The sequence below is a fragment of the Protopterus annectens genome, chromosome 3.part1 (assembly GCF_019279795.1).
Source record: "Protopterus annectens isolate FY-2018-M chromosome 3.part1, PAN1.0, whole genome shotgun sequence".
In the NCBI taxonomy this organism is placed as follows: Eukaryota; Metazoa; Chordata; order Ceratodontiformes; family Protopteridae; genus Protopterus; species Protopterus annectens.
In genome coordinates, this window is record NC_056732.1 from 1356953608 (window position 1) to 1356979728 (window position 26121).

General features: G+C 38.0%; 1 protein-coding gene across 1 annotated transcript in view; it reads right to left on the reverse strand.

Annotated features, from left to right (window-relative positions):
• LOC122797773 (microtubule-actin cross-linking factor 1-like) overlaps positions 1–26121 on the reverse strand; it is an 899011-nt gene that overhangs the window by 106544 nt on the left and 766346 nt on the right. The window contains exon 34 of the mRNA XM_044066295.1: positions 19539–19693. Coding sequence (XP_043922230.1) covers positions 19539–19693 — 155 coding nt within the window. The remainder of the gene's footprint in view (positions 1–19538; positions 19694–26121) is intronic.

The window sequence follows — 26121 nt, forward strand, 5'->3', positions numbered from 1 at the left end:
TTATATGAGATGGCATGCAATGCAGAGCAGTAAGTAGGGTGTTAAAAAGCTGCCAGAAGGCAAAATAAGTAGGTGCAGATGGTAGGGGGAAGAGAGTGCCCACTTCATAATTGAGTGCCGATACTGCATTTATGGTCATAGCTGAAGTGCTGAACTTGGGGTGATTTACTTAGCAAGCTACAATAAAAGCAAGCAGCTTCTACAGTTTTGGATTAAGAGTTTTTTTTTGCTCCTCAACTTTAAGTTGAGGTGACGTGCCAGATCATGGCTCTCTACATGGTTACCAAACAAAACAACTGCTAGAATGTTCCACTGGGTTGTTTATTCAATCATACTAAAAACAGTTAAGTGGTTTATGATTGCTAAAAGGTCTTAATCAGAACTAATCCATCCAAGCAAAGCCATCACTATTTGCACCAAATCATTTGAACATAAAATAGCAATAACCTAATTAATGTTAATTTAAAAACACAGACCCAAACTCATTTAACAGTTTTAAATCCTATAAAATTATATTATATTAGCAGCACAAAAGTGCTTAACTGTTTTTAGTTTGATTAAATAAATAGTCAAGAGGAGCATAATTGCAGTTGTTTTGTTTGCTGACTAATTTCTTTTACGATTGAGATGTCTATATAATTGTTTTTGTCTTAATGACATAACAAAGTAATATCTGAAAGCAGTAAAAAATAAACAATTATGCTGATATGCGCACTTTTACATCTTATTAAAACAATCATATATTATTTACATTAGGTACAGTTCCTGAAAACAGTATAAGATAGATAATAGAGTGGGATATAAGAGGCTTATTTCCATAATGTATAGATTCTGAAGATATTATCAGATAGATAATAGACAGAGATATAAAATGTATGGATTAGAGAGTGAAATAATAAAAGGTATGAGGAAATAATGGGAAAGGGGTGGAATGGATAGAGAATAACAATCAATGAGGAAATAATGGAAAAGGGGTGGAATGGATAGAGAATAACAATCAGCAATGTAGATAGGAACGGTAGAATATAGCTCTATAACAAAGAGGAGTAATAGAAATGGGAAAAAAAGTATGAACAGATGAAAGACAAGTGTGGTAAAAGTAGGAATGTGGTTATGAATAGTAAAGTAGTAGTAATACTAGTAATAGTGATGCAGATCAGAAAATTAGTTTGCATCAGACTAGGATTATAGAAAATCAGCAAGTTGATTCATTGAGTGGCTAGTAGTGTATAATAAATATACTTGGTATCATGTAATAGTTCAATTTAATATAGGGAAAGGACTGAGTATTAATGTATAGTTTGTTTTTAAATTATATAGTACATGATTCTGTAATAGTATTAGTTGGGATTGAGTACCAGTACTGTGCAGTAAGTACCAACAACACTGACTCTCCAAAATGGGTTGTTGTATTTATGATAAACATTTGGTTTTGGTCCATTGATCTTATTTGCCTAGATAGGTTGTATTTTTATACTAAATTCATTAATGGGGGTATTTTTAGATTAAATTAATATGCCGTGAACAATCTTGAGTTGGGGTGGTATTAGAGCTATGTTGAATTTCCAACCAATCTGTTATCTGTAATGTTTTGCAATGCTTTGTTTTATTAAGTAAGTTAAACAAATTTGGCAGTGCTGTTACACCACCTTTCCAGCTTATTACTTTTATTGAAGGTTGGTTAACGTTATGGATACATATAGTATGGACAGGTTACGTATTACATAGTGGATACATATTGTAGTATTTGTAAAATAGATTGTGTTCTGACAAACAAGGTTTGATCTAGAGAACATCCCTAAATTTTGATTTGTTTTGGTTATGACATGGTCAATATGCTTTTCACATTTTACATTATTATTGCCATACCTCACAACTGTCCAGAATTTTACAGAATGTCCAGATTTTTGCCTTATCTGTTCCTTGAAAAATTTTTGGATTTCTGGCAAATTATTGAGGATTCCAGTCACTAAATAATGACAGATGTGTATGTTGCAGACTTCATATCCTTTAGAAAATGAATGCCAGTGAAAAATCTTTTGCTCTAACCACTTAAGTTTTTAAGAGCAATAAAATGAATGCCAGTGAAAAATCTGTTGCTCTAACCACTTAAGTTTTTAAGAGCAATATTTAAAACCTGTCCCTGAGTTTGGTCTTTTGTCTCCAATAATTTTGTCTTTTTCCATAATTTTTGAGCAAAGAAATTATGAGGTATGATTTTTGTCAATGATTATTCCTATTAGTTTTGCTTAAGTTACAGTTACAATGGGAGTATTGTTAGGGGCCGTTATGGTGAAAACTGAGTTTTGTTTTGACAAGTTACATGAGCTGAATAGAATTGTTGGGGCATTGAGATCTTCTTAACCAATTCTTGATTGTAGCAAAATGATTTGTACATGTTATTAATGAAGATGTTAAAGAGTAGATATATCAGAATGTATCCTTGCAGTACTCCTGCAGAGAGTTGTTTGGAGGTGAAGGTAGTGATTTGCCAATGAATAGACTACATTATTTGACTAATGTAACTTTTAAACCAGATAGCTACCTCTATACTTATATTTACTGTAGCTAACTAGGAGTTGAAGTGAGAATGTATCAAAGGCTTTAGATAAGTCTAAGAAAAGGTACAATACATAGTGCTCTTTATTTCTTAGATATTTGAGGTGACCCAGGAAAGAGAGAGTAGAGCAGATACAGTGTTATGTTTGGGATGGCAGGCATGTTGCATGTCAGATAGGAGGTTGTTTTTAATTAGGTGAGCAAAAATGTTCTTATGGTTGTGTTCTTCAAGAAATTAGAAAGGAGGTTGGTTGATTGTTGGTTTGTAGTTGGATAGACTGAGATGCTTCACCTTTGTGAAGGAGTACAATACAGGGTTATTCAAGGTAACAACTCTTAAGCAGCCAAAAACTAGCTTTCTTTTATGAGGGGCCAGAAACAGAACAGTTATCTTATACGTTAACCTGAAGATGTGATATGTGTAAGCTTATTTTACTGCATTTCTTAACCATCTAATGTTTCTGTCTTTAAGTTGTCATATAGTTTCTCATTCAATGTTTATTCAAAACATAATATATGAACATTAGAGTTGCTTGAAAAATTTAGGATAACTTTACTTATCACGAATGTGTTCCTTTACTGTAAATTGTTACCACATGCTATATCATGTTTTTGATCACTCTTGTATTACTGCCTTCTTTTTACAATTGTTTTAGGTGGTTCAGAGATGCCATACACACTGTATATTAACCTTACTACAGATGGCATCTTAGAGTCTGTGCTGCAAGATGTGTGTCACAGAAACAAATCATACTGTATGTCTGACAGCTGGTTCGCAGTACATACCACTGGAATGAATAGTGTGCAATACATCAGTATTCTTCAAAGGTTTATAGGCACATGGGTATGTATTAGGCTAATGACCAATGGAGCATTTTTAAGCCTAGCCATGCATCCCAAATCTCTAACAAGTTCTGATACCCTTGATAAGTGTAAGCAGGGGCTTGGGAGATGAATCATTTACAGACTGCCTTTGTCCATTACAGACACAGGTACTAAATTGGGGATGAGTTTCCTATTCCCCATCCAGTTGTCCAAGTTGCTCTTGGGCTTGGGAGAGACTCTGCTTCACAGGGATGGGGAGCCTGTTCCAGAGAAGGGGTAGTCTCTGGGATACATACCTGTCTCTCCAGTGGGTCCTATTTATATCACAGGCAAGTTTTTAGAATGGTTAATTCTGGTGCTGTTTAGTTTGCAAACATGCAAGTGGCCCACCAAAATGCAGCAGGAGCACAAAGTAGTTTATTCTTACTGGGTAACTAGCCTAAGAGCATAGTCTAAAACAGTTCTGAAGAAGTCCTATGTATTGTGAAGGACAAAAGATGTTAAGCTCAACTGCTTATTGGATTTGTTGCTACATTTTGATTAACATAATTGACTGATTCCTGTTTGTTGCTTCTTGTGCCTGCCTCAACATGCATTACTTGTTGGATTTATTAGTGGTCCTTGGGTAACTCTCTGAAATGTCAAGATCTGTTAGCATGAATCCTAAAATATGGAGACTGAATGGCAGAAAGAATGGACTTATATATATAAGTCTGAGATGCCATTTCTTAGAATATTCCCTTTTCTGTAAGGTATGGTAATCTCAGAATTGGTATGTATAAGTTCGGAGGGGAGTTGTGTTGGGGAAGTTTTTAGGGGTAAAGCAATTTTCGAGACTCACTCTTCTCCAGGTTTTTGGTCTTTTTTTCCCCAGCATATCAGTACTTGGCATTTTGAGTGCTGATATTTCAAATGGGAACCGGTCTTGGTATGCACACTTGATGATTCTGGGTTCTTTATTTATAAGTTGTACAACACATAATGATTTTCTCACTAATGTAGACACATGATGGTCGAAGGCTAGATTATTGTCTATGTGTTTCCCCAAGTCCCTGACTATTGGGACAACTGTGAGTGTGCATTGTCAATATGATAGTTACTAGGGCTGGCTGACTTCCCAAAGGACACTGTGATGCATTTCTTGGCATTTAATTTTAGTCCATGTCTCTGACACCAGCTATTTATCTGTGTCAGGCCTTCTTGGGGAACATCAACGTCAATGGGGGATTCTAAGACTGCTCCTATTTTGCAGTTATATGCAGATTTGATCAACCAGGGGCCCTTGACGTTGGCTTTGACTTCAGAGAAATAGATACCAAAAAGAAGCTGTCCCAGGAATGATCCCTGAGGAACTCTGCTATTGACTGACCTCTTTGTAGAGGTGGACTCCCAATTTTAACTTATTGGGACCTGTCTGTGAGCCAGCTGGCTATCCACTGGGTGACGTAAGGATTTATACTTAACCTCTTGAGTTTGTCAACAATGCTCAAGTAGGATATTTTGTCAAATGCCCTGGCCAGGTGAAGGTAGACAGTGTGAAGTGCTCTGCCTTATCCATTGCTCTGGAGACCTTCTCAAAGAGGTCCATCAGGTTGAGTAAGCATGACCTGCCTATTACAAAACCAAGCTGGGTTGGGTCCAAGGTCTGGAGGTTTCCTGTGTCATTACTGATCATTTCAATGATAATTCTTTCCATGGCTTTACATATGATATTAGTAAGACTTATGGGTCTATAGCTTCTAGGGTCTATAGAAGGCCCACCTTTGTGCAGAAGGATGAAGGTTGCCATTCTCCATTTGTGAGGCACAAAGCCTGTTTGGAAGCTACAGTTAAATAGTAATTCCAGGTGGTCTGGTAGGTCATGTTTCATGTTATTTAGAAGGTAGCCTGGGATATTGTTAAGGCTCATCCTTGCAGTGTTCTCAGACTGAGACAGAGCATTGAGGACCTTTTCAATTCTGATAGCAGGGAGAGTTATATTTGATGGTATTTCCTGAGGAGAGGCTGGGAAGGAGAGAGGGGTAAAGTTAGAGCTGAATTTGTCTGCAGTTAGTTTACTACATTTTCTGGCTCAGTATAGGTGGCTTGTTTATCAATGAGCTATGCACATAATTGTGTATTGTCTTTGAGGTTGTGAGCATAGCTAAAGGATACCTTGTGGTTGACCTTGGCCTGGAAGGCCAAAATTACTTGAAATTTTGCTTAGGTAGACTCTGGTTGTCCTCTAAGTTGCTTGTTTATTTTGTTGAGAGCACTTTTATCATGATGGGTGCTACATCTCCTAATTTTTGCCACAATTTTCTTCCTTCTGTTATGCAGTCTATTGATGTTGTGATTCCACCAGGGTGACTTGTTTTTTGAGTTAATTCCATACTTATTCCTGGTGGGTACAGCTGCCTATTTGCAGCTATTAACATGCTTTTATATGGTTTCTGTAATCACTTCTGCATAGGCAGCAGTATTCTCAAGGTTTGACTTTGAATACTTCTTTAACATTCCAGTGTTAGCTGGGGTTCTGGGTTTTATTTTTACTTCAAAGAAGACCATGCTGTGAACTGACTTTGCCAGAGAAGACATTATACTAGGGGTTGTGCATCACTCTCCCAGATCCAGTATGTTTGCACCCCTGGTCATCATATTAAAAAGGTTTACCTTTACATCATTGATTCCAATATGGACGAAACGGCTTCCGTGAATACCGAAGTGGGAACTTCTCCAACGTCGAATTCCGAATAAATGAATGACAAAACCTCGCCCCTTTTTGACCCATGGTAGCACTGGTGTGGAGTTGTGGCACGGCCGGAAATGTCGAAATTCGACATATTTTTGACATTTAAAATTTTTCACGGTTTTGGTTCACTTAAATGAGTTGATTAAGTGGCCGGTCTACTATGTGTGATTGACGATATAAAGGTAAATCTATTGAAAATCTGGTCCAAGGAGTTTGTGTTTATAAAATCCAGGAATCTCTGTGCCTGCACGTTTGGTGTCATATATGATTCCCAGTTAATAGTGGGGTAATTAAAGTTGCCCATGAATATGGTATTGGGTTGGATGGTGAGTGTTTCCAGTAAACTTATATATGTGTTATAGGTTTTGGGTCATACAAGGGGACTTATAGCTTGCAAGAAAGTGGTATGGGATTTTGCCACTGGTGATTTGAATGTAGAGAAACTCAAGTGCATAATCCTATGTAACAAGCCTTGAGATATATTTATTTTTGATGTAAACTGGGACTCCTCCACCTTTAGTCCCTGCCTGTATAGTGGTTGGACTAAATGTGTGGAAGGCATAGTCTTGTAATGCTGAGGTACTCTCCTCGGCTTTAAACCATGTCTCAATGACTGGACAGACTTCAGCATTCTCTAGGGTGAGAAGAGCCTGTAAGGAGTGGAGTTTATTGTTCAGTCTCCTAGCATTGAGCAGTAACACCTTTAGATTTTCTTGGTTTTGATTTGCTATGTTGAAAGTATTGTCAGTTTGGCACTGCCTTAAAAAGAGACTATGGGGAGGATTGTGTTTTAGGTAATATTTGAAAGGGTAGAGGGGAGAGGTGCAGACCATCCCTGACAAAGCAGTGCAGTTTGTTGCCCATCTCCTTCTATGCTGATAAATACTGCACCCCCTTAGACAGACACCAGAAACTGAGGCAATTATTAAAGTCAGTCATCTTCTGTCCATAGTGTGGCATCATCATCCCTGGAGAAGGTAGAATGCTGCTTAATGCTAGGCTCATACCAGCCTGGGACACATATTCTGTGAGCTCCATGATGTCTCTTTTCACATAGTCTAGGATGTATGTCTCAGGTCATTTACACACACATGGACTATGACTGAGTCATACTGGTACTTGTGATCCAATGACGTGAGCCTGTGCATAATACGCTGGATATTGGCCCCTGATAAGCAACTGACCATGACTTTCTCCTTAATTAGCCTTATGAGAGAGACATCAGTCTCATTGTGTTTCACAATGGAGTCTCCAATGACCAGAATGTTGGGTTGTGATGTGGCTTGCATTATGGGCTTAGAAGTAGAGGCTCAGTGAGATGTGTCTGTATGTACTGATGTGGGTGTTGTTTTGAAAGATTGCATTTGGGGCTGCTTACGATATTTTTTATGTGTGCTTCATCTAGGAGGTCTTTGGGGTTAAGGAAGGTTACATTTAAGTGCATCAGCATATGTTGGTCTATGTGTCTGCTTCAAGCTGTGTGTGATGGGTGCAACACGTGTACTACTGAAAACCCGGTTGACATTAAGAGTACTTTTATGTGAGGGCTGAGTGCTTTAATGACAGAGCTTTGCCTCCAGTGACATTGTGTAACTACATCTCTTGCATACCTTATCAGTTTACTTGAGAATTAGCTGGTTGTCAGAAAATATGAGGCAAGTTCTACATTGCTTCAAGATACTTATATCCACCAAGCTGGTAACAGATATAGTGGAGAAGTTCATATCCATGACAACAGGCCTTTTTTATTGATTAGATGGTTGCAGTAAGAATATAGAGTAAAGCCATGAGCATCTGGTTTGCAACTTTGGGAGGCAGTGCTTGTCACTGAGTAAACTAGTTGCCCTGCATACAACTTGGTATTGCTAAGATTTCAAGAATGCTTTTACAGGACAAATGTCAGCTGAAGGTGTCTGCATCCGTACAGGGCAATGCCAAACACTTGAGGGGAAACTATTACAGTAGACCCTGATGACTTATGAATGAAGTATTTAGGGAGATATTCTGAAGTTAGGCTGACAGTAGCTAATCAAGCAGCGTCTACTGAAAATAAATAATTTGTTTTATCAAGAATGATGAATAACAGGGATTCACCTAAATGGCTACTACCTGCCTACTTCTAGTGCTGGTCTTACCACAGCTTCATGCTGCTGGGATACAATGCCCCTTTGCTACTTCCATCACCAGAAGCAAAACAGTAGCACTAATCCCAAGATGAGAAGCAGGCCACAGGCTCTTAGGTGATTAACAGTTTTGTCCCAAATGATGCAGAAGTCTGTAGGCTTGCAATTAACCGAAAGTGGTCTGTTCTGGGTTTTTTTGTGTGACTCCTAGATGCCCTGAATAGCAATAAGGCCAATCAGGAAGGTCCCACGCAGATACTCAGTAACTGATTGGAGACTATCAGGAATCAATATCCTTTGCCCATTCTCTCACCAGGAGCAACACATTCTAAGCTGGCACCTATAAAGCAGTTATCAGGCTTTGTGGTGATCAGCAGTCTTCATGAAATAATGACCCTATAATCCTTGTCACACCAGGAGCAAAACACGGTTACTACTAAGAGGAATAATGTAGGTTCTCTAATGATTGGTGGTCTTGGACTAGATGTTATAGATTTTAAAGGTAAGATGAAAAAAATGAGTTAATATCCTAAGAGCTGCAGTAGGCACTAAGCAGATAGATAAAAAGAGGGGGAACCCAAGTTTTAGCAGTCTAAGGGGTGTGCTGATAATTTTAAAAGAGCAAGATAGATTGAAAGGGGGTGGGCACTTAATATTCTGGCTGTATGAAATATAGTGGGAGAGCCAATGATTTTAAATAGCTGAAGGGGAAGAGACTTTACAAAATGATATCTTTTGCTTATTGAAAAGAGCTAATGAAAGAGGAGAGGAAAGGAATTATGTGGTCAAATTAACATAATGGTCAACTAGAGAGACAGTTTAGAAACACAGCAGCAATAGAGTGGGAGGGTGGGGAAATTTAATTTCTGTGTTACAAGAGAGACAGTTCTGTTTTTTTTTCCTAGTTCAAAAATCTAATAGAATACAGAAGGCAATTAAAACACAATGTGATAAAAATTTGCCACAATTTACAAATAGAAGAAAGTAATAAAGCAATGCAAATTACAAGAAAGCAGTATATAAAAAAATTGTCATATATTGCTGTGAAGAAAATGTTAAAAGTGTGGGTGAGCTTTTCCAGTAAAGCATTGAAATGTTTTATTTTACCACTTACATACAAAGTTTAGTTTCAAGCTCCTCTATCAGTTGTCAGGTAATTAACCTCAAGTGACCTGTTACAATTTCTGTGTTACTCACAAGAGAGACAACTCTGGCTTCTTCCCTAGTTAAAATATGCAGTAGAATACAGAATACAATTAAAACACAATGTAATGAAAATACACCACAATATAAAAAACAATGGAACTTAATAAAGCAAAACAAATTACAAGATAGCAATATAAAGAAAAACAAACTAACCTTTCTCTCACAGCAGTCTATGGAAGAGTCTGAGTGAGCTTTCATTTCAGCAGTGCACTAAGTGCAGAAACACACAGTGACAGCAACACAGTGACAGACACTTGGAAGTAAGACAGCAGGGAGTTTGGTAGGGTTTAATGTAGGGCAGCAGCCTGCACTCTGCAGATGTACAGCAGGGAGTAGGGACTTAGGAGGGAGACACCTTGCAGAAGACAACAAAGTGAACTGCATAGTGGCACAGTATGCCTTAAATTACATCAGTATACAAGTCTCCCTTTACGGCATATACACTTCACAAGTTGCACATCAGTGACTCTCTGTATGCTTTATACTTCATTAATGCACGAGGTGCTTGAAGGGTTGTTCAGATTTTTTAGTCAGGTGCACAGCAGATCAGTCCTGTGTTCCCCCACCAGTGTACTAAATAATTAGGAGGGAAAGCCTTACAACACCATGATGCACAAAACAGTATGGCTCTTCATGACCTGTATTGCCTGAATAAATATTAGGGTACAGATAATGATGGCAGTATGTCCTCTACTCTCTGCAGATACTTCAGTCTTTGGAGTGGCTATCTAAGTAGCAGAGTGGTAACACTCTATGCCTTGCATGTTCATAACACACAAGGCACTAAGGTGGTAGTTTTATGGGCTTAAGAGTGTGCACAGTCTAACAACAGTGTGTGCCTTGTTTATGAAACGTTAAAAGGTTACTGGGGGTTAGACAGTATACCCCTGCAGGTGACACGAGTAAATATATGCTTGATGCAACACACAAGGAGGCAAAGGCATATGCTGTACACTATTGAGCCCACATTAGTATATGGGAGTGGGCAATGCAATTCCAGAAGCTTTTGAACTGTACTTTACTAACACAGTGTCACATCCTAGCATTCATTTGAACATCTTTTAACTTTCATATACTGTATGTCCTGCCATGTTTTGAGCCACTGTTGGGTTGTATTATTATCATGTGTGTATATATGTGTATGTGTGTGTGTGTGTGTGTGTGTGTGTGTGTGTGTGTGTGTGTGTGTGTGTGTGTGTGTGTGTAATATATAAATATATATATATATATATGTGTGTGTGTGTGTGTGTGTGTGTGTGTGTGTGTGTGTGTGTGTGTGTGTATATATATATATATATATATATATATATATATATATATATATATATATAGGTCCTCTTTTATATCTTGAAATACTGAAATCTTGAATTTCAGTATTTAGAGACCATAATGTGAAAAACGCAGTTTTCCAAAATTGTACTATGTCGAATCTTAGTACCCCAAATGCGCAACAGGTGTACTGTAGTACATACGTGATTCTGTACTGTCTCTTTACCGATATTGTGTTATGGTGGCCGATGTTCGTTTATGTTTGGAGATTCAGGTAAGTGTTTAATTTTTAAGGATTTTGGGTATAAATGTGTTTGTTTTTAGTTTTTGTGGGGAGTGTTAGTTTTTTTAGGGGTAGATTGGGGTACTTAGTTGAGATTGTATGTGTGTGAGTGCTGTATGTTGGGATTTTAGTATGATTGTAGTGTGTATGGGTGTTATTAGTGAGTGTAAATATAACTGCAATGGGAGTGTAGGGCAAGTAAGAGTGTGTTTGTGTTTTTGTATTTTTTGAGTTAGTGCGACCTCGGAGTTGGTATATATAAATAAGGGGGTGTAGGGGGCCCAACCCCCCCCACATGGGGGGGTGCAGGGGGGTTTGCCCTCCTGCAGGAATATATGGTGGTGTTTCTGGTTGTAGTTATGCATTGTTTATTATTTGTTTTGGGGTGAGGGTTGGATATATTTTTTTGTTTTATTTCTTTTGATTTTGTGAGTGTTCATGATTGTATAGTTTTGTGTTTGGGAGGTTTCTATGTTTTGGTCTTGAAATACTGAAATTCGAGATTAAAAAGTGGACATATATATATATATATATATATATATATATATATATATATATATATATATATATATATGTGTGTGTGTGTGTGTGTGTGAGAGAGAGAGAGAGAGAGAGAAAGAGATTTTAAATATCTGTATTTTTGTTATGATATACACTGACTTAATATGGACTATAAGTCATCTTTATCGTGCTTAACATGCCCAGAATTATTTCTGTAAGACACGTAGTACTATAAATAAGATGGCAGTAACCTTGGAGATGGAAGTAATGTTATGTTGTAGAATGGGATTTGAAAATAGCAGTTGGACAGCAATGAACTGAACTCTGGAGAGTGATGTCAGACTTTTGAAAGGAAAGTCAGTCTATGGAGACAGCAGATGGTAACGGACAGTGTGAATGTGATATCTCTTTAGTCAACTTAATTTCCCATTTGGAATAAAGGATTACTTTCCATCTGAAATAAAACTGGTATGGTTGTAAACTTTGTAAACTAAATATGACAGACACCTTTGTGAACATCACTGAGTGCAAACATGTTATCTTTTTTAAATTTAGTCACTGCAAAGAAATTGCACTTTCTCCAAAATTAGGTAATGTCAATGATGACTGAATTAAATAAGGGGGTACAAAGTGTGAAGTATCCTTTTTGGAGGTGCTTTGCCCTTCATGGGGAAGCAACACCCAGATTATATTGCACTTTTTTTTAATCTAATGCAACATAAATTCAAAATCCTGGTATTCAAGACCATGACATGGAGTGGCATGGAGCTGAAAGGAAACTGCTTGAAAAGTATGGTGTTAGGCTTGACATTACGGTGTTTGCAATGGATGATGAGAAGTGTAACTAGTTCAGCTAAGTTTTTCAATGTCTGTCCTCTAATGCTGCAACATCATGCTTGTTTTAAACCTTTCTAGTACCTCTCTCTTCATGTGCTTAATATGATTTTTTAATTAAACAAACATTTACTCTTCATATAGTTAGGACTAAGAATATTATTTTATAAATACTGTATAATGAAAGTGAGTCTGTATATAAATAAAAATATTTATGTTATATATAATTTAATAATATCTATTGAATACTTGATTTACTCATTGCTTCTGAAGGCGATGGGAAATAATTTGTTTGGCTTGGCTATAAACTCTACTTATAATAAATTCTGTACTGAAATATTTAAATGGTTCAGCAAAATACTGCCACAACAGCAAAAACAATATACACAGTTCATGAAGTTCCTGATAACATGATCTGTAAAATGTGGATTGTAAGGACATATGGAGCTGGTTAAGCTATGAGACTCGGATGCTTTGGATTTCAGCAGAAAACAGTGGGGATCTGCTACCTTTGGAACTAACAGACTTGGTTAGAAAACCCAACTGATGTTTATCATGTGTGGAGAAGTGTTAAGTCAGATAGTGGGGGGTGGCTCTGTATCACTTTTTAGTATCATACTTGGTTGCCAGTGGTGTGGCCTGCTGAACATAAATTGGCATGCAGTGGTTGATCTAGATAAACTATCTTACTACTAGAGAATAAGAAATAGATGCAGTGTTGGCACTACAACAATCAAAGACTTCTGTAATGCAGATATGATGCAAGTTAGACAGCTTTGGTAGATAGTATAGCTATCTACAAAATGCATGAGCACTGTTATTCATGTTGCACAGTTCATTTGCATATGTGTTACCACAGACTGCCTGTTGTATGTGCAGTAACATTGTACTTACAGCTGCAGAGTGAATCTGGACTTTCCAATGAACATTTCTATGCACTGGCTCCTGGCATTGTGGAACACGTATCTGCATCCCACTCTTGATGCAGATCAACACTTCCACTTATAATATTTAGAGTAGTGCTTCTGGTATAATTACATCAGCAGAGGACTTTAATTACTTTGATAAATACTTGTACTTGAATAAAAAGCATATATATATATAATGCAGGAAAAACAAGTACTGTGCAATTCCTTAAAAACAAATCTTATTAAAGAGGAAATATTCACAACTTGTCAATGTTCCCTACAACAGGGACAAATTGTAAACTGCTGTCCTTTCTCAAACAGCTGCTCACAATGTAAGTTAAAAAGGAGGAGGTATATTTGTTACCTACAGACTCAAAAAACATGTTTATTTCATCATGTTTTGGTGTTTCCTACATTTAACACAACTCTGGGATTATTTACAGGCTTTTAAATATTTTTATACATAATTTCTAAGTCTGACCACATGGGGTCTAGCATCTTGAAATAATTCTGATTGTTTAGTCTGCCCCATAATGCAGTGCGTGTCTCTAAAAAAACTACGTCATGTATGCCTATTTCTTCCTGAAGCTCCTGTCACTGCATTGATTTTACATGCATGCATTGCTGTCTTTCAGTTAGTTTTAAGGAACATTTCATGCCGTTCAATGACTACTTAAAACACAAACAGTGCAAATGCCACAGAACAGACTTTCAAAGTGCTTTTTACTGCTGCTTTTTAGAATGGTTAAATTGCAGTCTTTTGTGAAGCCTGAATTGTACTACTTTGAATCATATCCGAAACCCCTTCACACCTAACTTCCCTAGCTATCAAACTACTAAGGGTAATTTGAGCTGTTACCATTTGTGATTGATACCCCACAGCAGGAGACTTGACTCATGTACTGTTTCCTTGTTCTAGCCTTTACTTTCTGTATGGGTAGGGAAAGGATCAGGCAGCTGTGACATCACAGCATGGATGGGTTTTCAGGAAGGCTGTGGAAATGTCAGTTTGGGGAAGGAATTGGCCAGATATCAATGAATTGGAGACTGCAGCAAACTTTTTAACAGGGTGGGACAAAGGTTTTTGAAAGTGAAACCACCACAGTACAGTAAGGTACTGTTCTACTGGAGAAAAACAGTCAATTTAAAATATTGTACATGCTGTATTGTTGTTTATTCATAGCAGAGACAGTAAATAGGGAGAAAAGGGACAGAGAAGTTGAGCATTTAATAACAGAATCCCATCGTTGTCCTTTAACCATTTCTACTTCTAAGGGAATACACATTGAAAAGGTTTCTCTGTCTCCACCATGATGACAAATGAATGCATTTTATTTTGCTTTAACTGAAAAGATCCTCTTTGTTTCTGACTGGATCAAATATCTTGATTAATTTGTGGCAATAGCCTGGGAGACACCTTAATGGAATAGCAGGCTCTTTCCACCACTAAAAGTATTCTAACTGCACCAATCAGAAATAGTGCTTTTTATCATACAGCAAAAAAAAAAAAAAAAAAAAAAGAATAGACATTAAGGATTTGGAAGATGAAGCTTTTTTCTAGTAGGCTGCGGTGGTGCAGCGGTTAGCATTGTCACCACACAGCAAGAAGTTCTCCCATTCGATTCTCGGCTGGAGTGCCTTCTGTGTGGAGTCAGCATGTCCTCCCCGGGGTCGAGTGACATTTGAAAGACATGCAGGTAGGTGCATGCGTGAATGGGTGTGCCTTCTTTGAAGGTTGGGTGTTGGGCTAGAAACTTGGCACCGTAACAACTCACTGTCAGTCATTAGCAGACCGGAGTTCCGCTATGGCGACCCCTTACTGGGAAAAGCTGAAAGACTATTATAATAAGATGAAGCTTTCTTCTGCTCATGATATCATTTTTTATACTATGCTTCCATCTCCTTGGGATGCTGCTATGCAGTGACAACAGCACACATACATTTGTAAATTCATGTAAATAATGACCCTCCATGATCTTCAAATAGTGTCAATCACCTTGCATGCCCAAGCGTCCAAAAAAAGTAATCAGTTTTTTGCCTACTTAAAGCTTGCTTTTAATGGAGTTAATATTTCAGCCCTGAGAATCAGAAAAGGTATCTAAATATACATATAACCATGCATAACAAAGTCCTGAATCTGCATACTCTTTTCGGAGACTTTGTGACTGGCTGTGCAACTTTCTCCTCCAAATCATGTGGTCTTCTGTAATGAAGCTTTAAGTGTTTTTTGTATATTTACTTTTATATAAAGGCAGTGACTACATGAAAAAAAAAATCTATTCCATTGGTCAACATTCCTGTTTTCCCACAGTAAAAAAAAATGAACAAGAAACAACTAGGCATAACTCTTACTGTAGAAGTAATCACAGCATCTCCAAAACTAAAACCAAAGGTTGTCACCACTGAAAGCAATATCTATAAACTTTTTCATAAAAACACAAATTGTCCAACTTTACAAATACTCAACAAAGAAGTTAACTCTAGGTACTACTCCCCTCTCCCACTGCAGTTCTTTGTATAGTTTAATTTGAAATCTTACAGTTTCATGAAGAATAGTCATTCAACTAATGACTGCTTGTGACTGAGTGTGCAAGCTGCTGGTATACTGAAGTCAGTGATCTCTTTTTACAAGATGATAAGAAAGATGTAAGGTGTGTGTGTGTGTGTGGGGGGGGGGGTAAACCCCCATAAAAATGAAAAAATCCTCAGAAATGTGATTGTGTGAGACTACAAAATTGCCCTTTCAGAGTCCATCTTGTAATGCTGGAATTCACTATTCACAATACCAGACACAATATCTAATGTAAATAATAAAGAGCTTCTTGGGCTTATTCCCACAGTAACAATATTAGCAGCGTAAAGAGCAGCCCTGCTTAATGCAGACATGCACACGTGTACATCAATACACACTTTTTGCACTTTAGTATTTGGACAACTCTGGTGCTGAATGATAGCACACAATCTTAACCATAAAGCAATGGTTTAGATTCCAGCTTGGCATTTAATTAATTCTTATCTGTATCTGTGGTTTTGTACATTCATGTTTGTATGTGTGTGTGTGTGTGTGTGTGTGTGTGTGTGTGTGTGTGTGTGTGTGTGTGTGTGTGTGTGTGTGTGTGTGTGTGTGTGTGTATGCATGCATGCATTTGAGTGCACAAGGTCTCTGTATGTTATGTGTGTGTGTGTGCGTGTGTGTGTGTGTGTTATGTGTGTGGGCATGTCAGTGTGTAGGTACATAGGTTCATAGGTGTTTACTAGGTTAATGACCACAAGGGTCTTTTTAAGCCTAGCCATGCATCCCAAATCTCTGACAAGTTCTGATACCCTTGATAAGTGTAAGCAGGGGCTTGGAAGGTGAAACATTTACAAGCAGGGGCCTGAGAGATGAAACATTTACAGGTTGCCTGTGTCCATTAGAGCCATAGATGCTAAACCAGGGATGAATTTCCTGTTCCTTATTCAATTTTTACAAGTTACAATTGAGATGGATTAGAAAGGAACTCTGCTTCACATGGATGGGGAACCTGTTCCATAGATGGGGTAGTCTCTGGGATACATACCTCTCTCTCTAGCAGGTCCTATTTATATCACAGGCAAGGTTTAAGTTTTTAGAATGGGAAACTTTGGTGCTGTTTGTTTTGTGGATATGTAGGAGATCCATCAGAGTGAGGTCTAAAAACGCCCTGTATGCCAGCCATAGATCTCCCCTCAAAAGCCTGTAGGAGACAGAATACAGGGACATGAATAGGGCCTTGAGGTGGTCTTCATAGGACATTTTACTTGTGCCCTGTATTCTTTTAGTGAGGAACCTCTGTGGATGTTCCAATTGTTGGATAAGTCTGGTTAGGTACATACTGAAGGGGGCACTGTACTCAATGATAGGTCTGATTAATGCAGAATACAGTGGAACAATGATTTCCATGGACTTAGATGCCATATCTTTGTTTTCAAGTTGCGTAATATATAATGATTTCCTCACTACTGTAGACACGTGTTGGTCAAAGGCTAGATTACTATCTACGCGTGTCGCTAAGTCCCTGACTACTGGGTCAACTCTAAGGGATGTGTTGTCAATATGATAGTTACTATAGGTGGATGACTTCCCAAAGGATACTATTATGCATTTCTTGGCATTTAGTTTTAGTCCATGGCTTTGACACCAGTTGTTTGTCTGTGTCCGCCCCTCCTGGAGAACATTTGTGTCAGTGAGGAATTCAATGACAGCTGCTAATTTGCAATCATCTGCAAATTTAGAAAGTCAGAGACCACTGACATTGGCCTTGACTTCAGAGAAGTAAATGTCAAAAAAGAGCGGTCCAAGGACTGATCCCTGAGGGACCCCGCTTGTGGCTACCCTCTTTGTAGAGGTGGACTTCCCAATTCTAACTTCTTGGGTCCTGTCTGTGATCCAATTGGCTATCCACCGGGTGACATATGAGTTTGTACCTAACCTCTTGCGTTTGTTAACAATGCCCAAGTGGGGTATGTGTCAAATACTTTGGACAGGTCAAGGTAGGCAGTATGAACCATCTTCCCCCATCCATTGCTTTGGTTGCCTTCTCAAAGAAGTGCACCAGGTTGAGGAGGCATGAGCTGCCCTTGACAAAAACAAACTGTGTTGGGGTCAGTGTCTGGAGGTTTACTGTATCTCTACTGATTATCTCCATGATAATTCTTTCCATAGCTTTACATATACAACTAGTGAGACTTATGGGTCTGTAGTATCCAGGGTCTGTAAATGGCCTACCTTTGTGCAGAGGCATGACTGTTGCTGTCCTCCATTCATGAGGCAAAAAGCTTGTTTGGAGACTACAGTTAAATAGTAATTATAGAGGCTCTGATAGGTCATGTTTCATGCTATTTAGAAGGCATCCTGGTATACTGTCAAGGGCCCATTGAGGGAGTATTCTTGGTCTTAGAGAGAGCATTAAGGACCTGCTCCCTAGTGATAGTAGGGGGAGTCATATTTGATGGTATTTCCTGAGGGAAGGTTGAGAGAGAGAGAGGGGTAAAGTTGTAGCTGAATTTATCAGTCAGGAGGTTTGCTATATCTTCTGGCTCAGTATAGGTGGCTCTATTTACAATGAGCTCTGCACACAATTTTGTAGTGCCTTTGAGGATGTGGACATAGCTAAAGAATGCTTTGCAGGTGTCATTATTTTGGGAGGCCAAACTTACATCAAATTTGGCTTTGTTAGACTTTATTTGTCCTCTGACTTGTTTCTTTAGTTTGATTAGAGTGCTTTTATCCTTCTGGGTGCTGCACCTCCTAATTTTTGCCATGGTTTTCTTCCTTCTGTTATACAGCCTATTGATTTTGTGTTTCCACCAGGGTGGCTTGTTTTTTGAGTTAGTTCTGTACTTCTTCCTGGTGGGTACAGCTGCCTCTATGCAGCTATTAACATGCTTGTGCATGGTTTCTGTGAAGAGTTCTGTATAGGCAGCAGTGTTCTCAGGGTTTAAGGGGGCTTGAAATTTTGCCAGGTTATCACTTAATAGCAGGAGATTAGCCTAGTGTAGTTCCTGAATATTCCAGGTTTAGCTGGGGGTCCAGGTTTTATTTTTACTTCAAAGGAGACCAGTTTTGAATGTACACTCCACACTCCTGTGTAACTGTAATGAATAATGCATATTGTGCACCGAGGAATAATATGCTCAGTGCCACACAGGTGTTAACTGACTTGCTATCTTAACTGGTTGTATAAGTAGCCCTGTGTTCAACTTTTGGCTGAGGCACATAATTCTCACTACTGTTGGAGCTTCTCATGGCTGGTGATAGGTCACCACCTGGTTTTGTACTTATGGCCAAGTAAACACTTTGATAGTTGAAGCCAGTTCTGCTGTGTAAATGGATAAAGCACTTTTAACTAGCAGTCTGTGTGATGGAGGAGCTGGGGAGGGAAGGGAGCAGTGGAGCAACTTGTGTTTGCCTTTTGGGAGGGGGGGTGGGGTATGCCCTGTCTGCCGATGACAGCACCAGTCTCAATACTTGGCAACCATATTGAGAGGAATGAATGGGCAATAGGGATTTTTCCTTTGTGGAAATGAATGAGTCACTCAGGCACCCAGGAGAGGCTTGATAGACAGGGAATTGGAAAAAGAAACCCAAAACAAATACAACTGTGGATAACTCCAACATTAGCACTAGATGAACATTCTGTATATTAGCTTTTAAACAAGATACATTACAAAAAGCAAGAGGTCATTGTGAGTGAAGTGGAAAGGAAGTTTAAATATAACAGGAAGAATCCTCAGTAGGACCAAGATCTGTGTGTAGGAAGTTATAATACTTTTCTTACCTCCTCCTGAATCTTGTCTGCATCCACATTTCTCCTAAATGTATCTCTGCTGGGGTGCAGAGCACTTACAAATTCATAGTAATCGATGAACCCATCTCCGTTCAGGTCAAAGATATTGGCCACAGCTGACATCTCTAGGGAATTTGTAGGGAATTCTGAGATGAAAAGAAGAAATTATTTACTAGTTCAGGACATAAAAGTAAATAAGAAAATGTGTGCAGGTTGTAGATGGAATCAACCTTTTTAGGTAACTTTTTGACAAAATGTAGCAGTAGTATTTATTTAACTGTTAGTTTATTTCTTAATGATGAGCTCTTTTTTACTTTTCACAGTACCTTTACTGTTTTTTTTTCAGAGAAAAAATATATCTTATACAGTGAGCATACCCTAAAAGGAGCCAGATATTATTGTAGTTGAAACTGCATACTTTGTATTTATCAGATCTTATCACACCTCTGTAACAAACTTTATCATCTGTAGTTTCACATAATATTCTCTACAGCCATCAATGTAGTACTACAAAGTAATGACTTAGTTTGGTGTACGACCTGCCTATAAATAGGCTTACACCATGGGACAGATTCTAAAACACCTGCTCTCAGCCTGCTGTCAGTGTAAGTGGTCACTTACACCGACAGCAAGTCTTTTAGAATCAGACCATGTAAGTTCTTTGAACAGATTTTGCCCTCCATCTCAGCCATTTCCAAATTTCCAGCATCCCCTAAACTTCCATCCTGTATCGCCCCCTTTTAAAATATGTACACACAATCAGCTATACATGCATGTAGGCTAAGTGGTCATTATTACATATGTGGTTATTATTACACATATTAAATAATTGCAGACATGAATTGTAGTACACAGAGTGCCACATTTATAATTTGAGTTCTGGAAAAAGACAACTTTATTAAGCACCTTTCTGATGGAAGAAATGTGCTTATCAAAGTTGTGTCAAGCACCTTTTAGTGCTTTTGAGTTATCATCTCATGCTAGAACATAATAGCATCTGGTGCTGCTATTAGACTTCTCATTATCACACACACACACACACACACACACACACACACACACACACACACACACACACACACACACACACACACACACACACACACACACACAACACACACACACACACACACACACACACACACACACACACACACACACACACACACACACACACACACACACACACTGTGTCAGAGGAAAGTGTCTAACAGCTTTTAAAGCTGCGTGTTCATCATAGGGGCACATAGCATTGCCTCATAGACAGTGAGCAGAAGCTAAGTGTTTTATGGCATTTTTATTGTGTAAACAGTTGTATGAGGACCTTATAAAGCTCTGTTCAATATAAAGAATTTTGATTCTATGTTTCCAATCTTACCAGTTTCTGTGCTCTTGATATGGATGTCAAGATTCACTTCTCAAGCTTCACATCCCTCTGCTCTTGAAGTAAATTTCTTGACATGCATGTCTCAACTACATATTAAGTTGGATATGATTTGAGATCTGTTCATTGTTCTATATCTGGACTTCCTTTTCCCCTGGCCCATGTCTTTTCTCCCAGCCTCCTTAAGGAACTACTTAAAAAATCCCTTTAGTCACACTTTCCTTCTTCCCACTTCCTTCTCCCATTCCTCTCTTCTGCACTCATTTCTAAGGAGATCCTGTATCCAGAATCTGACCATGTACCCTTGCCCTCTGGGTTGTCTAGAGGAGGAAAATGGATTTCATTCAATCCCTAACATTTATCATCTATCCAACTGTTCTACTGTGTTCTCCCTATCACATCTAATCCATGATAGTATTACCCATCTTCTAAGATTAGATCCACTTTTTTCTTCCAAATCCAGAATTCAGCAACCTCTACCTGACTTTCCTTTAGTGATAAAATAATTAAAATCTGATAGGTGGGCCTTTCTGCTGTGACAATGTTCATGGGTTTTTCATGATGATTGTTTTCCTGGCAAGCTGAGAAGCTCATTTAAGATCCACATAAATTACATAAAATCAAGTGTTTAGGATTAGGTCTTCATATCTGTCCGCTGGAGCTCAAAGTACTGCTGGCTTCCATATAAGCTCCAGAGTGGGAGATAAAACCCCTCACTAGTGAGGTCAGGAAATGAGGCTGTATTGTGGTACCTACACAAACAGGTAGGAAATCACTTGTACCTTTACTCAAGGAATCAGTCTGAGTCTAGCCTCGGGTTACTGAACACAGCATTCTCTGATAAGCATTTTAAATTCCAGGAAGTATGAAAGTGATTATCAATTCAAGCCTTCCTCTTGGAGCTGTGCTTTAAGGACTCTTGCCTTCAGAAAGCTTTCCAGGTATAGAGCTCCCTAGTGGTCATTCTGTTTGTGAAGAAGGAAAATGCAATCTCCCTCAACTGCCACTCTTTGCAAAAAGATAGAAGGTGGGGAGTAGTGGTTATGATGAGATTTGAAGAGGAAGAGTCCTCTATTCATTTTCACAATTTTCCTGATTTTTCATGTGAGCCAAGTTTAGGAAGGAAACATCAAGGCTCATGCTCATCTCCATTTATGGTGGAGAAGAGTGTGGTTTCAATCGCTCAGGTCCCTGGCTACTGAGGAGGCCATCCTGGTATGTGACCCTCTACCTTATAGCCTGGCTGCTCTAACAGATGCTGTGATTCTACCAGATCTTGTATCTGTGATCTTGAAAGTTTTTGTGGCTGTCAGTAAACTTTCTTTTAGGCAGAATAATTCCATCAAGTGGAAGTGACTCTTCATTTTGACTAAGAAATAGCTTCTTTCATTACAATTGGTAAACTTGTAGGTCTGTTTTCCCTTACTTCAGGCATATGTTTGATTGGGAGCTATTATTTCTCAGGGAACATCTCTGCTATTTTGGCATGTCACTGCCTTGTGGATGGTAGGACATTGGCTCAGTACAACCTTGTCAAGCAGTTCATGAATTGGATGCTTCATTTTTGCCTTCCTTTAAAGACCCGCAATAAGAATTTAACTTCACCACCTTCTTAGCTTGATGATTCAGTAGATCTGAAGTTCATCTATTTTGGAGACATTATTTTTGTGACTTTGAAATGACAACAATTTTTGATTTAATTGTCAAATCATCTCCTCTGTTTGCTTTACCTTTTTCCAGGCTACTTTCCTGCAAAAGAAGTGGTATGAGTAGTGGTATGTGTGCATCTAATTATTACTATGCCACATAATGTGTACATCAAATTATTACTATGCCACATACTGTGTGCATCTAATTATTATTGTGCCACATAATGTATGGATCTAATTATTACTGTGCCACATAATGTGTTTGTCTAATTGTTACTGTACCACATAATGTGTGTGTCTAATTGTTACTGTACCACATAATGTGTGTGCCTAATTATTAATATGCCACATAATGTGTGCATCTAATTATTACTGTGCCACATAATGTGTGTGTTTAATTATTACTATGCCACATAATGCATACATCTAATTATTACCATGCCACATAATGTGTGCATCTAATTATTACTGTGCCACATAATGTGTGTGTCTATTTATTACTATGCCACATAATATGTGCATCTAATTACTATGCCATATAATGTGTGTCTAATTATTACTGTGCTACGTGTGTGTCTAATTGATATTGTGCCACATGTGTGCATCTAATTATTACTATGCCACATAATGTGTGCATCTAATTATAACTATGCCACATAATGTGTGAGTATAATTACTATGCCATATGTGTGTGTAATTATTACTATGCCACATAGTGTGTACATCCAATTATTAATATGCCACATAATGTGTGCATCCAATTATTACTATGCCACATAATGTGTTTCTAATTATTACTGTGCCACATAATGTGTGCATCTAATTATTACTATGCCACATAATGTGTGCATCAAATTATTACTGTGCCACATAATGTGTGTGTCTAATTATTACCATGCCACATAATGTGTGCATCTAATTATTTCTACATCACATGTGTGTGTCTAATTGTTACTGTTCCACATAATGTGTACATCTAATTATTACTGCGCCACATAATGTGTGTATCTAATTATTACTATGCCACATAATGTGTGCATCTAATCATTACTATGCAACATGTGTGCATCTAATTACTATGCCACATAATGTGGGAGTATAATTATTACTATGCCACATGTGTGTGTAATTATTACTATGCCACATAATGTGTACATCCAGTTATTAATATGCCACATAATGTGTGCATCCAATTATTACTATGCCACATAATGTGTGCTTCTAATTATTACTGTGCCATATAATGTGTGCATCTAATTATTACTATGCCACATGTGTGTATCTAATTATTACTGTGCCACATAATGTGTGTGTCTAATTATTACTATGCCACATGTGTGCATCTAATTATTACTATGTCACATGTGTATCTAATTGTTACTGTGCCACATAATGTGTGCATCTAATTATTACTATGACACATTTGTTAATCTAATTATTACTATGCCACATAATGTGTGCATCTAATTATTACTATGCTATATAATGTGTGCATCTAATTATTACTGCCACATAATGTGTGTGTCTAATTATTACTATGCCACATAATGTGTGCATCTAATTATTACTATGTCACATGTGTGTGTCTAATTGTTACTGTGCCACATAATGTGTACATCTAATTATTACTGCACCACATAACGTGTGTATTTAATTATTACTATGCCACATAATGTGTGCATCTAATTATTACTATGCCACATAATGTGTGCATCTAATTACTATGCCACATAATGTGTGAGTATAATTATTACTATGCCACATGTGTGTGTAATTATTACTATGCCACATAATGTGTACATCCAATTATTAATATGCCACATAATGTGTGCATCCAATTATTACTATGCCAAATAATATGTGCTTCTAATTATTACTGTGCCACATAATGTGTGCATCTAATTATTACTATGCCACATGTGTGCATTTAATTATTACTGTGCCACATAATGTGTGTGTCTAATTATTACTGTCACATAATGTGTGCATCTAATTATTACTATGTCACAAGTGTGTGTCTAATTGTTACTATGCCACATAATGTGTGCTTCTAATTATTACTGTGCCACATAATGTGTGCATCTAATTATTACTATGCTACATAATGTGTGCATCTAATTACTATGCCACATAATGTTGTGTGAGTATAATTATTACTATGCCACATGTGTGTGTAATTATTACTATGCCACATAATGTGTACATCCAATTATTAAAGTCACATAATGTGCACATCCAATTATTACTATGCCACATAATGTGTGCTTCTAATTATTACTGTGCCACATAATGTGTGCATCCAATTATTACTATGCCACATAATGTGTGCTTCTAATTATTACTGTGCCACATAATGTGTCTAATTATTACTGTGCCACATAATGTATGCATCTAATTATTACTATGACACATATGTTCATCTAATTATTAGTATGCCACATAATGTGTGCATCTAATTATTACTATGCTACATAATGTGTGCAATTAATTATTACTGCCACGTGTGTATCTAATTGTTACTGTGCCACATGTGTCTAATTATTACTATGCCACATAATGTGTGTCTAATTATTACTGTGCCACATGTGTGCATCTAGTTATTGCTATGCCACATAATGTGTGCATATAATTGTTATTGTGCCACATAATGTGTGCGTCTAATTATTACTATGCCACATAATGTGTGCATCTAATTATTACTATGCCACATAATGTGTGCATCTAATTATTACTGCCACATAATGTGTGTGTCTAATTATTACTATGCCACATAATGTGTGCATCTAATTATTACTATGTCACATGTACAGGCTGAATAAAGAGAAGGTCACAGTGAGCTGCCTGTCGGGTGCTAGGATCCGACACATAACGCAAGCACTCAGGTCACTCCAAAGCAAATACAAATATGACTCAGTCATTGTACATGCTGGTGTGAATGACCTGAGACGTACCTCCCTGGACTACATAAAAAGAGACATAGAGGAGCTCTCTGATCATGTAGCCCAGGCTGGTATGACCCTGACCTTGAGCAGCATCTTACCCTCACCTAGAATGATGCCACAGTACAAAGACAAAATGATCGATTTTAACAATCGGCTAAAATTTTGGTGTCATTCAAAGGGAATCCAGTGTCTGTCAGCCTGGGATGACATGCTCGACAAGCCACGTTGCTTCGCTAGGGACGGCTTGCACCTGTCACCACTGGGCTTTCGGATATTGGCAAAGGCTCTTGCCACCCCCATAGTGCCTTTTTTAGGCAAGGCTCAAAAGTCAAACCCACCCCCATAGACAGCACAAGGAACAAGAAACTAAGGGTAATGCTGCTAAATACCAGAAGTCTTAACCTCAAGATGCACGCACTCGAAGCTCTCCTCAGTATGGAGAACATCGATATCTGTGCAGTGACAGAAACCTGGGTCAAGGCTCCAGAGAGCACCCCAGCACTATCAGGCTATACCTCATATCATGCTTTTCGGCCCCAAAACCCAGACCAAACCACAAAAGGAGGGGGAGTTTCCATATTTATCAAGGATATCCACAC